The 13,118-nt window shown below is 41.9% G+C and overlaps 1 protein-coding gene across 3 annotated transcripts in view; it reads left to right on the top strand.

Annotated features, from left to right (window-relative positions):
• LOC101981607 (lymphocyte antigen 75) overlaps window positions 1-13,118 on the top strand; it is a 128,904-nt gene that overhangs the window by 66,658 nt on the left and 49,128 nt on the right. For all 3 annotated transcript variants that reach the window (XM_013346085.2, XM_013346084.2, XM_005346447.2), the window contains exons 28-33: window positions 228-344; window positions 2,886-3,080; window positions 4,235-4,461; window positions 6,495-6,663; window positions 9,513-9,662; window positions 12,148-12,270. In XM_013346085.2, the coding sequence (XP_013201539.1) occupies window positions 228-344; window positions 2,886-3,080; window positions 4,235-4,461; window positions 6,495-6,663; window positions 9,513-9,662; window positions 12,148-12,270 (981 nt within the window). The remainder of the gene's footprint in view (window positions 1-227; window positions 345-2,885; window positions 3,081-4,234; window positions 4,462-6,494; window positions 6,664-9,512; window positions 9,663-12,147; window positions 12,271-13,118) is intronic.

Raw genomic sequence — 13,118 nt, 5'->3', positions numbered from 1 at the left:
GAAGTGGGCATCTTATGTTCTCAGCTCAGCTCCCAGATCCCTGTGTCCTGTGGGGGCCAGATGGACATCGGAATGTGTGAACACTGCACAGCCTGCCACCTTGGCTAGCTGAAGGCCAGTTCAGAGCAGCTGCATCTGGGAAGTAGGACTCCCTGACTCTCTCAAGGGAAGACAAAGTATTCTGTACAAAGTAATTGCTAAATTACTTTGCCTTTTTGTTTTGACAGATTCAAAAGCCCAGATTCTGAGTATTCGGAATGAAGAGGAGAACGACTTTGTGGTTGAGCAGCTTCTGTACTTCAATTATATAGCTTCCTGGGTCATGCTAGGGATAACCTATGAAAGTAAGTGGGGACTGTGGCTTTGTCACAGTGTAACAGCCCTAGCTGTCCTAGAACTCTGTAGACTAAGCTGGGCCTTGAACTCACAGAGCTCCACCTGCCTCCGCCTCCCAAGTGCTGGAATTAAAGGTGTGCGCCACCGTCGTCCAACTCAAAATGAAGGTTTTTGTGTCTCTGCTCTGCCACTACACACACTCTTAGCCCAATCTTAGATTTAAATGGTAGAGAGTAATTTCCCATCTCCACCCTTCCTTCTGGCAACTCAAGACTAATTAAAAATGACCACACTTCCATATATATATATATATATCCCCAGTTTGCATTCCCATTATGACTATGTGGAAAAAACAAACACAAGATACATTTCTAATGATGCTGCCCCTTTGGGTTTATAGCATTACCTTGGATATAGTAAGCAACAGAAGGATAAGATTCTCAATCTAAGAGTGGGGAGGGATATTTGAAACTTGGATTAAACGCCATGTCTCCAAAATAGCACTGATACGAACAAACCCTAGAGCCTGTGTCTCATAGAGAGTAAAGAGACCAATGTAGAAGGAAAACCAGAGGTATCCTGAAGTTCACGGAGGTCTTGCAGTTAGGGAGGGAAATCCATCTATAGGCATGTCATGGAGGAGTCCGGCGTTTCTTCTCATCTCTACCAGAGCAGTAGTCATGGCTCTTGAGCTCCGGAAAGAGGAAAGAGAAGAATCCAGATGGGATGCAGTGATAGAGTTGCATTAGAGCAAGCATGGAAGCATGGATGCAGTGATAGAGTTGCATTAGAGCAAGCATGGAAGCAATACAGCTGTGATCCCAGCAGGCCATGCGCTCTGTTTCTCCTCTCCTTGTTAGGTTCTCTCTTGTGCTTCCCCTAGAGCGCACACTTCCGGGGAATGTCTGTGCTTTTCCAAGAAGACCATTTTACCCAGAGTTCAGTCTGTTTAAGTAGCTATGTAAGATGCGAGAATCTGTATAAAAGTATAAGCACTCCTAAAATTGAAAAGTTTTCTAGAGGAAAGGGTCAGGGCACTCAGTGCATGCTCCCCTGGAAACAGTGGTGCGGTGTGGAGGACACCAAACTCAGGCACACACATTTGACTCGTACAAGCTGGGAATGGAATGCACGGACCGTGAAAACAGAAAGGGACTGGGGAGGGAAAGCCACAAGAGTGAAGCAGGGGAGCAAAAGATATCAGGATGACATAAAATGAAGCCTTTGCCTTTGTCTAGAAATTTAGTAAAATTAAGTTATACCCTCTTACATACTTTGTCATAGTATTATCAAAAGCAACAATTTTTTTTTATTTTAATTGGTTTTTTGAGACAGAGTTTCTCTGTGTACCACTGGCTGTCCTGGAACTCACTCTGTAGACCAGGCTGGCCTCGAACTCACAGAGATCCCCGTGCCTCCCACGTGCTGGGATTAAAGATGTGTGCCACCACCACCTGACTGAGTTAGTTTTTTATTGCGTTAACAGTAAGGAGCTCACATTCATAATTTTGTGTGTTAGTATCCAACTATTTAGCACAGTTTGTTGAGAAACTTGATCTCCACATTGAAATGAAACGTGTTAAAATCTTTCACTCACGAGTATGCACAGTTGTGTCCAGAGAAAATAATTTCTTTCACTAATTTTATAAGATATCAATAATTTTTAAAAAATAAAATAGTTGGGGGCTAGAGAGATGGCTCAGAGGTTAAGAGCATTGCCTGCTCTTCCAAAGGTCCTGAGTTCAATTCCCAGCAACCACATGGTGGCTCACAACCATCTGTAAAGGGGTCTGGTGCCCTCTTCTGGCCTGCAGGCATACACACAGACAGAATATTGTATACATAATAAATAAATAAATATTATTTAAAAAAATAAAATAGTTATTATTGTTTATGTTGCAGTTGAAAGGAGAATGGATAGTTGATGAAAAGAGACAAATATGCTACTAAAGAGTGGAATTCTAGCTTGGCGGTGGTGGCGCACGCCTTTAATCCCAGCACTCAGGAGGCAGAGGCAGGCGGATCTCTGTGAGTTCGAGGCCAACCTGGTTTACAGAACAAATTTCAGGACAGCCAGAGCTACACAAAGAAACCTTATCTTGGAAACAACCCCCCCCCCCAAAAAAAAAAGAAGGAATGGCATTCCAGTTAATTTTTTTTATATTTTAAATTTTCATTTTTTTTTTTTTTTTTTTTTTTTTGGTTTTTCAAGACAGGGTTTCTCTGTGGCTTTGGAGCCTGTCCTGGAACTAGCTCTGTAGACCAGGCTGGCCTCGAACCTACAGAGATCCACCTGCCTATGCCTCCCAAGTGCTGGGATTAAAGGCGTGCGTCACCATCGCCCGGCTATAATTTACATTTTCAAGTTAAAAAAACAAGCATGATTTCCTGTTACAATTAGAAGACATTTTTTTTTTAAATGTATCATTAACCTGACAGTCTTTTAGAAGGTAAGGAATGGAAGAAATAAATCAGTAGTCTGAAATACTAACATTGAAACTGAAATCTTGATTTAACTCTAAGTCTAGAAACATGTGTTTCTTTCTTAGACAACTCTTTGATGTGGTTTGATAAGACCGCATTGTCATATGCACACTGGAGAACGGGAAGACCAGCTGTGAAAAACGACCAATTTTTGGCCGGTCTGAGTACTGATGGCTTCTGGGATATTCAGTCCTTCAATGTTATTGAGGAAACGCTTCGTTTTTACCAACACAGTATTTGTGCTTGTAAAATTGAAATGGGTAAGAGTCGTAGTCGTTTCTGTATTTCTAATGGTAGAACAGCCTGACAAGGCAACTTACGGGAGAAGGGGTTTGCTTGGATTTGTGGTTCTCAGGGGGGATATGGTCTGTTATGGCAGGCAAGACATGGCAGCAGGCAGGGAGGGCTTAATAGCCGGAGCAAGAGGCCAGCTGGTCACACTGCCACACACTCGTGAAACCACAAGGATGCAGGAAGTAGAGCAGGGCAGTCAAGTCTGAAGGCCCACTCCAGTGAACCACTTCTTCCCAAGGCCCACCCCAGTGAACCACTTCTTCCAGAGAGGCTTTGCCTCCTGAAGGCTCCGCAATGTCCCCAGTGTCATCAGCCTGGGACATTTCATATTCACACCACAACAGTAAGCAAGAGAAGTGTGGTCTCACCCCAGGGAAACAGGGTGTAAAGACATTAGTTCCACTAGCGAGATCGTGCCTGTCTGGAGAGCTAGCTCCCGTGACAGCCCACATGCGGAACCACAGAAACTGGCGGAGGAGAGCAAAGCCCAGGCCTTTGGAGCCCTGGTCTCCAACTCTAGAACGGAACCCTTGCTGCTGAGACAGCACTAACTCTTTTATCCTTGTAGGAAGCCTTAGATTATTTGGTAAACGGAAAGCTCAATCAGAATTAGGAGGTGGCAGTTGACTGAGTCTTGAAAGAGGGACTGAACTTTTATAAAAAAGAATGTTGGCATAGAATTTGACATTCCAGGCAAAACGCACGTCTTTCAGTCTTGTCTATTACTTACATAAGCCTATTTTGAAATGTGAATTTGTGTGTAAATTATTATCAGCTTGAAGATTGAGTAGTAACAGCCTGCTCTGGTAAGCCGAGTGCTTACCAGATGTGGGGCCCTATGTCCCCTACACTGCAGACCTGAATTTTTGTCCATCTTTTGGACTCCCCGAGTCCCTTACAGTCGTCAATCTCACTTGGTTAATCATTTTGCCATAATGTCACAACAGCTGGTGTGTGTGTGTGTGTGTGTGTGTGTGTGTGTGTGTGTGTGTGATTTAAGAGCCTTATATGTGCTGTGGAAATAGGAAAAACAAAGTTTATATTTGACCTGTTATTTTGTCCAAAGTAATGCATTTGAAACTATTTAAACTTAGCGGCCCTTTTGTTTCTGGTGTTACAGTCGACTACAAGCAAGAGCACAATAGTACCCTGCCAGAGTTCATCACTTATGAGGATGGCATCTATAATGTTATTCAGAAAAAGGTGACATGGTACCAAGCATTGAACATGTGCTCTCAAAGTGGGGGGCATTTAGCAAGTGTTCACAACCTAAACGAGCAGCTCTTCCTGGAAGACATCGTGAACCGTGATGGATTCCCTCTCTGGGTTGGGCTCTCAAGTCATGATGTAAGTCTCACTCTGTTTCCAGAAATTTCTAAAAGCTGTGACTTTGAAAATCGGAGATTCTTAGCATAAGATATTAACTCAAAATATAATATCTGTTTAACTCCTGGTTGTTTCTGGCCTTTTACAGCGTGGAATAAATAAAATTGTAAAGTGCAAATATCCAGTGTCGGGGACCAGCCTCGACAAAATACCTCTTGCCAGGGTAGAGGCATGGGGATTTTGAAATACAGTAAAGAATATGAAGATGTGAATGAAAATAATAAAGCAGAGAAACGTATAGGATAGTATCAGGAGGGAATTCTAGAGAGTACTGAAATTTGCCTGCATTTAATTTTCAATTGCTTTAAATACCCCTAACCCCAAAAGGCAGGAGTAAGACAAAAACCTACATTAACATTATACAAGGAAATAAACAGACCAATTGAAAGTTGTGGGCTACAAACATAGTTAAACATCCTGTTGCTCTAACAAGTCACACTCACACCCTAGACCAAAACATTCTATAGGCAAACCACTGCCTGGGTGGAAACCAAAGTTATCTCCTTAATGGAAATGGACCCTCAGATGGATCTTTAGACTCTTGTTTCAGATAGGAACACGTCTCCTTCCCTATTCGTGGAGTACAAGGTTTGGCTATTAGCCACACCTGTTGACAATAACCTTGAGCGAGCAGAACTCTCTGGTCTCTGACTAAGTGAGACCTTTGTCTCGATAACCTTGAAGCACAATAACCCTGAAGGAATTAGAGATAAGTCAACTTGGAAATATTTTTGGGCCTCCACCGTCCAGGCCAACCCAAGGGTTCTGTGGGTTAATAACTCAACAAATTCTTGTAGTCTTTTGGTTTGGAGTTCTTTCTGTTGTGGGTGTAGTGATCAAGCCCCTGTGTTCCACATCTGAGCTCCGTCCTTGGTCCCTGGAGCTTGTTTAGGAAGGACCAGTTGGAAAACTCCTATGAAGTAAATGACATAGAATGAGAAAAGCCTTTCAGTATTGATGGCACATCTGTCACAGTAGTGAATGAATTATCTACCATTTGCAATCCTATCTCCTCATCGTAAAATCACCTAGTAATATTTTCTTTCATATTTTAACACAAAAATACATATAGCCAGCAACCACAATTCTTAATATGGTCCAGACCTCTTGGGTTTGAGAGGGAGGACACAGGAGGCATTGGAGATTGTATGGGCAAATTGTGAAATTCTCAAAAAAAAAAGATTAACTAAAGAAGATTAGTATATTGATATCACATCTTTGATACCATCATTTGAATCCTATATCTCTACGCATGTGCCTCTAATAATGTCTGGCATATAAAAATAGCCATCCATTGAGAGTTGTAGGCCTCATTAAATAATATTTTGAGAAGAATGGAGAAAAATGAAAGAAAGGAAGAAGGGAGAAAAGGTGCAGTAAGATTATGGATTAAAAAAGATTATGGATTCAAGCAAAAGCTGAAAATAGTCTCCTCATGTCTAGCTCCTTGGGGAGAGCTGCCTTTTCTAGCCTCTGCTGTATCATGGCCTCTGCAATGTTGCCAGACACAAACCACAAAGCTATGATGCTCAGAAAACAGCTTTCGAGACCAGAATACAGCTCAGTGGTAAAGTACTTGCCTAGCATGTGTGAGCTCTCTAGGTTCACTTCCCAGCACCACTAACAATGAAAAGAATAGCACGAAAAATATTTCAGAGCAACACAGTGGTCGGAGTCTAAATCTTGAGTTATGGTAAAGAGGTAAATGGAAGCCATTTGCATGTGTTTTCCTAAATCCAGTCTTTAAGTGAGTAAATCCAGAGACAGAATATAATGACTCTGTTTCTAAATTTAAAGTGCTGCTTACATTCTGCCAGAGCAAATGCTCTAAATTCCTGGATCAAAAGCAAATCTCTGGCATTATAGCTAGGCCTAAACTTACAATATTTATAAGAAAATCATTATCACTCGTGTCTTACCATGCATGCATTCTTCTTATATTCTTTCTGAAGTCACACGCCTGAGCTCAGGGTCTCCATACTGTTCTTAAACAGGGAAGTGAATCAAGCTTCGAATGGGCCGATGGCAGTGCCTTTGACTATATCCCATGGAAAACCCAAGGGTCTCCTGGAAACTGTCTCATCCTAAATCCGAAAGGAATTTGGAAACATGAAAAGTGCCTGTCTGTTAAGGATGGTGCTATTTGTTACAAGCCTACAAAACGTAAGACTTGATTGTGAGCAACTATGTATTTACTAGAATTTGATATGAATGTATACACATCATTACTTAATGAACAGTTTTTAGAGGTTTTAAATAAGGCTTGCTCGCAAATTCTATAAAAAAAAAACACTTTCTGATATTTTGTGAATGGATGTATAATTGGTGGATCTGTCAGGGAATTTGTTCCCAAGGAGATTCATCATTCTATTGCTACATTTTCCTTTAGAATCTGAAGATTCTTGCTTCACATAGAAATGGATCTCAAGGGCTGTGGTGTTCCCTTAATCTCATCATCAAAAGCCAGCTTCTCAAACATAGGAGGAAAGGAAATGTTAAGGAAAACTGTTGGGATATATGTATAAAGCACACAGAGACAGAAAAAAAAAATCCAAGAAAAGAGATGTCACAGGGTGGGAAATGGCCGTTCAAAATGCAAACAAAGTATTATTGTATGACCCAGCAAGTCCACATCCAGGGTTAGACTAAAAAGAACTAAAAACAGATACTCAAACTGATATTTGTACAGCCATTTTTAAAGCAGCATGATTCATAACAGCCAAAGGCAGAGAGAACCCAGGCATCTTCCAATACATGAGTGGCTAAGTAGAATGTATGTGTGTAAAAATGTGTATAGATGTGCATATGTAAAATATACACAGGAGTACACTTAACCTTAAAAAGGAAGGAAATGCTAACATATGGCCAGATCTTAAAGACAATATGCTAAGCAAAATAAGCTGGTGATAAAAAGGAAAATTCTATATAATTTTCCTTATATGAAGCACCTCCAATCCCCAAGCTCACATAGCAGGACATCTAAGGCTAGTCTCTCAGGATCTAGAGAGGGTGAGGTCTAGACAGGTACTGGGTACAGAGTGTTAGTTTGGCAAGATGAAAATGTTCTGCAGGTGGGTAGTAGTGATTGCTGTGCCATGAGTAGGCTTATACCACTGAAGTGCACACTGAACCATGAGGAAGATGATGGTGTGTATGCTGGTGCACACATGTAACCTAGCACTCAGGAGGAAAAAAAGTGAGCTCAGAGCCTGTCAGGGCTGCATAGTGTGCTCGAGGGTAGCCTCAAGCTAGAGAAACAAAACCCTGTTTCAAAATAAAACAGAAAACGAACAAAGTTAAGGCGATGGTATATGTTATGTATGTTTTCCTGGTAGGATGAAACATGGGGCCAGAGGCTGTACACGGGAGCTAACTCCGTAGACCATTTACCTAGCATACAGAGAACACAGGTCCTGTCCCAGCTCTCATAAGCTGGACCTGCTGATGCATGCCTTATAATTCAACTCCTTGGGAGCTGGATGAGAAGTTCAAACTCATCTTGAACCAACCTGAGCTATATGAGATAACGTTTCAAAATCCATTAGATAATGTCCTTTCCCTGACCAGGAACCCAGCAGGGCTGGAATGTAGATCAGGGTTTAAGTGCTTGCCTAGCACTTGAGAGACCCTGTATTAGATTCTCAGTGTCAAACAACAAGAAAAAAGACAACAACGAACTTATCATGATGCAAGCCCTTAAAAAAAAAAAAAAAAAAAAAACAAGCATTGGAAACACAACTTCATAAAGATCAGGAAGGAAAGGAATATCGGCAACACAAGGCAGCCCAGCTGCAGATAGTTCTAGATGTTAAGAGGCCATATGCCCTGTGGTGCTGATGGGTGAACATCTACTAAAGCACCACACAGCTGTGCCCACAATCACAGGGCAATACCCCTTTGGCCCATCAGCTACTTCCACAAAGTGGTAAAGGCACGAATTTGCTCGTCACAGCTCTGTCCTTGCACCATTGAGGAATTTATGAGGATTTTAAGTCGTGTTCATTCAGTCAGCAGCAGTTCGGAAACTCACCCGCTCCTCCAGCTGTTGAACTGACTGGCTGGGGAGTACGGTTGTGGGTCAGAAGTGCTCAAATAGGACGGCTAAGACCAACAACTGAAATTGGAAAGGATTGGTCCTGCCTCCTGTCAGAAGACGGAAGCAGAAGGGATGAGTCAACCCAAGGTTCTTGATAAAGGAAATGGCAGAAGCCATTTTTTTTTCTGGAATCACAAAAGCCACAAATAAGAAAAGTTCCCCCCCAGACACACACCTACACCTGTGACCTGCAGAACCCACAGGGAGAGTTTAAGGGGGTACAGAATGCATGGTGAAGCTGAAGTCAGGACTGAGCTCACCACCTGGGACAAGGCCAGAAATTTGACTCAGATGAGCTGTGTTTAGCCTCTTTCCAGCTCTGTGCTCTTGAAAGGGAATTAATCACGAGTTCCAAGGGACCAAACCTTCCTCCATGGGCTTCTAGCATTACTCAGCACAGCTAAGACACCAACAAAACAGGGTAAGGAGAAACCAGAAGAACTTTTAAGAGCTTGAAAAGATAACATCTTTACTTTGAAAGAGATTGACAAATTGCCAATTTTTTTTTAACCTGTGTCTGCAATTTTTAAAATCAACCTTTAAATGTTGGTTTCCATTTTCACAATAAAAGGAAAGCCAAGGGAACACAATTTAATTATTGGTTCAGACAGGCCTGCCAAAGCCTGTTTTCTTCCTTTCCCAGTTTGTCTGACCGCTTGTACTAAGTTAGTTAAACTCCATCCTCAGGGAGAAGTGTTTACCTCATCTACCAAGGAGGTTTGGAAATGGCATTCCAAACAGCTAGCCAGAAAGTATCTGTAGAATCCAGACGGTGGCTTTCGCTGGTGTATGGATTGTATGTATGGATTGTATGTATTGAGTTCCAGGACGCTTATCCAAACATTGAATGAGATTTGAGGGAAATAATGACCTTCCTTTGTGTGTTATGACAGCTGTATCTAACATTTTTTCACAGCTAAAGAACTGTCCCAACGTGCAGACTCATCAAAATGTCCAGTGGCCAGAAGGAATGGTTCCCAGTGGGTCCAGTACGGGGACCACTGTTACTCGGCGGAGCAGGCATTGTACAGCTTCTCGGAGGCCAAACAATTGTGTCAGGAACTCGGTAAGTTAAAAATTCACTTGGTTTCTTTTGAATAATTTAGCTCTTCAGAATTTCTTTCTCAAGGAAATAAAGGGGGAAATTATTTTAGACAGTGTCTTAAAAGCATTTTTGTTTTATAGTAGCATTATCGCCATATTGTCCAGTAGCAGGGAAATAGTTAAGTATTTAATACATATGAGTGCAATGGAATATTGCAATCGTCATTAATAATGATTGCTGTAGAGTGAGGATATGGCTCATTTAGCATATCCACACTAACCCCTGGGCTTGAGCCCCAGGACCACATGTACTGGCGGCGCATGCTTATAATACCCATACCTATGAGGCCTGAGAATCAGAAATTAAATGTCATCCACAGCAACATAGTTCTAGGCCAGCCTGGACCAGGTGGTTCCCATACACATAGGGAAAGGTTTAAAAATAAATAAAGGCAGACCCTGAAAATCAGCGAGGGCAGCCCTGAGCTTTCCTTTTCCGGTGGCAGGGTGCGGTGAGGAGCTCATACTTGCCACTCGGCTCCGCAGGGCCAGCTGCAGTTTATGCAGGCCTTCAGACACAAGCAGCACAGCCGGGGCACACTGCAGAAGGGGAAACGGGCTCATCTAGGTGACCAGACATCCCCTGGAGACGATCAAGCCACACACGCTGCAGGACAAGTTCCTGGACCCCGTTCTGCTTCCGGGGCAAGGAGTTGATGTGGATATTTGGGTCCGTGTGAAGGGTCATGTGGCCCAAATTTATGCTATCCAACAGTCCATCTCCAAAGCCCTGGTGGCTTATTACCAGAAGTATGTGGATGAGGCCTCCAAGAAAGAGAGAAAAGATACCCTCGTTCTTTGCAGCATCGATTGACTACCTCCCATGAGGGACCCAGGCACTGCCTCCAATCAGAATGTAAAATGACTTCTAAGAAAGCCACCTGTGGTATTTCAAAAATCAGAACGAGTTCATTTCATCCTCGGGGCACTGTGTACCCAGGTAGATGGCATATAGCTCATTTATTTTGCTAACTATTGTGGAGGCAGTTGGCTGGTTAGGAAACATTTTAGTCACTACTTAACTACATAACAGGAACGTTGTGTGGGAACCTTGGTAAGCTCCACATGTCTAAACATGATGGGAACTATTATAAGATAGATATATGCATTTACATATGTGTCTGTGCCTATTACTCCACGGGGAAAATGAGAGCATTGGCTGTACATGTAGCGTGTGGGCAGGTATGATGTTTAAACTCTTGAGGCAGGCCGATGCTGGCGCACGCCTTTAATCCCAGCACTCGGGAGGCAGAGGCAGGCGGATCTCTGTGAGTTCGAGACCAGCCTGGTCTACAGAGTTAGTTCCAGGACAGGCTCCAAAGCCACAGAGAAACCCTGTCTCGAAAATCCAAAAAAATAAAAAATAAATAAAATAAAATAAACTCTTGAGGCAGGCAGGCTGAGTTCATTTCCCGACTCTCGGTCGAGTGGGCTCACTGACACTGCAGAAGTTACAGAATGGTTTCTCTTCTCATCTAACCAGTGAGAATGGAAACCTGGGAGTCTGGGATGCTTGGGGGTATCATAGGAATGACATAAAGTGTGCACATGTAGCCCAGAACCCTGAAAACGGTCAACTCAGAAACATTCTTCTTTCAAAGGTTTTGATCACCTTTTTAACATCTCAAGCCGGCTGACTCTGAAAGCCCAAAGAAATTACTGCATCTTCTTGACTCTCAGCTTCCTGTTCTGTCAAAGGTGATAATACCTTTGGTATTATCTCCTGATGCATGGTGTTAAACACGGTCAATGCAGGGGCGAAGGCTTTCTTCCCTTTTAGGATAAATTTCCTATCCTACTATTATTTATTTCTATTCTATTTGACGTAACTTTTAACACTATTTTCTGTATGTGTTTAGAAACATACTAAGCTTAAAGAATATTTACTTCTTCACCCCCATGTCATCTTTATGAGGGTTGTGACCAACCACATTTCTGTGGACGATACGGTGGAAGGAGGGTGGGTGCTCCCTCAGGTTACAAGCCAGGCTTCTTTGAATTCTTTTTCGAGCATAAGCAAGTTTAAATCCAAGCTGCACAAAAATCCTTTTTTGAGGCGAGACTTAGAAATATAGCATCTACTCGTACAGTCACAAGCTCCAGTTATTACTGCTCAAACACAAGGGTCTTGCTGATTTGGCACTCCCAGAACCAAAAAACATTGCCAGATACATGCTTTCAAAATTATAAAAATTTTTTATGCAGATTTTGAATTTAAAAACATTTCTGATTTCTTTGGAACTATTATTTGTGGAAGTACCTTTAATTTTTGACATCAATGCCAAAAGTTTAAAGAGAGTCTCTGAATGAAGCTTGAATTTCTCAGTGGTCTTGTTCGCAATAAATGTTATGGCTTTTTTTTTCCAAATGGGCTAGTTCAGAATAAAACCCTTGTTTTACATGGTTCACATGGAGTTAATTAGATACAATTTGTTTCCTTTCAACAGATCATTCTGCAACTGTTGTCACAATAGCAAATGAAAATGAGAATAAATTTGTGAGCAGGTTGATGAGGGAGAATTATAATATAACTATGAGAGTTTGGCTTGGACTCTCTCAGCATTCACTCGGTAAGTGACGTGTGCGCGCATGCGTGCGCAGTGTTCTAAAGTTGGGCATAGTGGCCCATACCTGTTTTCCAACACTCCACAGTTTCACCATAGTTCAAAATTAAGTTCTACGAGTCTATTTTTTCCAATAAGCTCAGTTAAATCTTAACAGGAGTTTGTGGGAGAATTTTTCAGTAAAGAACGGATACAGGGTTTGAACGATGAAGCTAGAATTGATAAAAAATGAATTAAATGTATAAATTTGGTAATCTGTTTCAAACTTTATGCAAAATTGACTATTAAATAATTAAAATAAATGTCAGCTCTAAAGTATCAAGCCATTTTCAAAAAAATGAATGGATTCAATATTAGCTGTCTAAATGAATTATTAATGGTGTTTACACACTTATCATACACTGAAAAACAATAATGGCATGGGGTGATCCCAAGCCCTCATGGTCCCTAAATGTATTTATCGCAAGCAAGCATTCTGTACCTTTATCTAAACACATGTTTGGGTGTCTAAGAGAAATAAACGGCTTAGTGGCTAAGAGCACTTGCTGCTGGTTTTCCAATGGTTCCTAGGATTTTCTCCAGTACCCACATCAGTTGGCTCACAACTGTCTGTGACTCCAGCGCCTGGGGGAGCTGCATCCACAGACGCTGCACTCGCATGTACAGAAACACACACCTACACATAATTTAAAAGAATAAAAGTGCATCATTTTAGAAATGAAGGCCTTCTGTTAGTGACCGCATCGACTACTAAGGCTTAAAGGCCTTTGCTAATTTTTAATGAATTTCATTGGGGGTATCCTTGTTCATTTGTGTGTGTGTGTGTGTGTGTGTGTGTGTGTGTGTGTGTGTGT

The sequence above is a fragment of the Microtus ochrogaster genome, chromosome 4 (genome assembly GCF_000317375.1).
Source record: "Microtus ochrogaster isolate Prairie Vole_2 chromosome 4, MicOch1.0, whole genome shotgun sequence".
Lineage (NCBI taxonomy): Eukaryota > Metazoa > Chordata > Mammalia > Rodentia > Cricetidae > Microtus > Microtus ochrogaster.
Note: the sequence above shows the minus strand (reverse complement) of the source record. Positions and strands in the feature narration are given on the sequence as shown.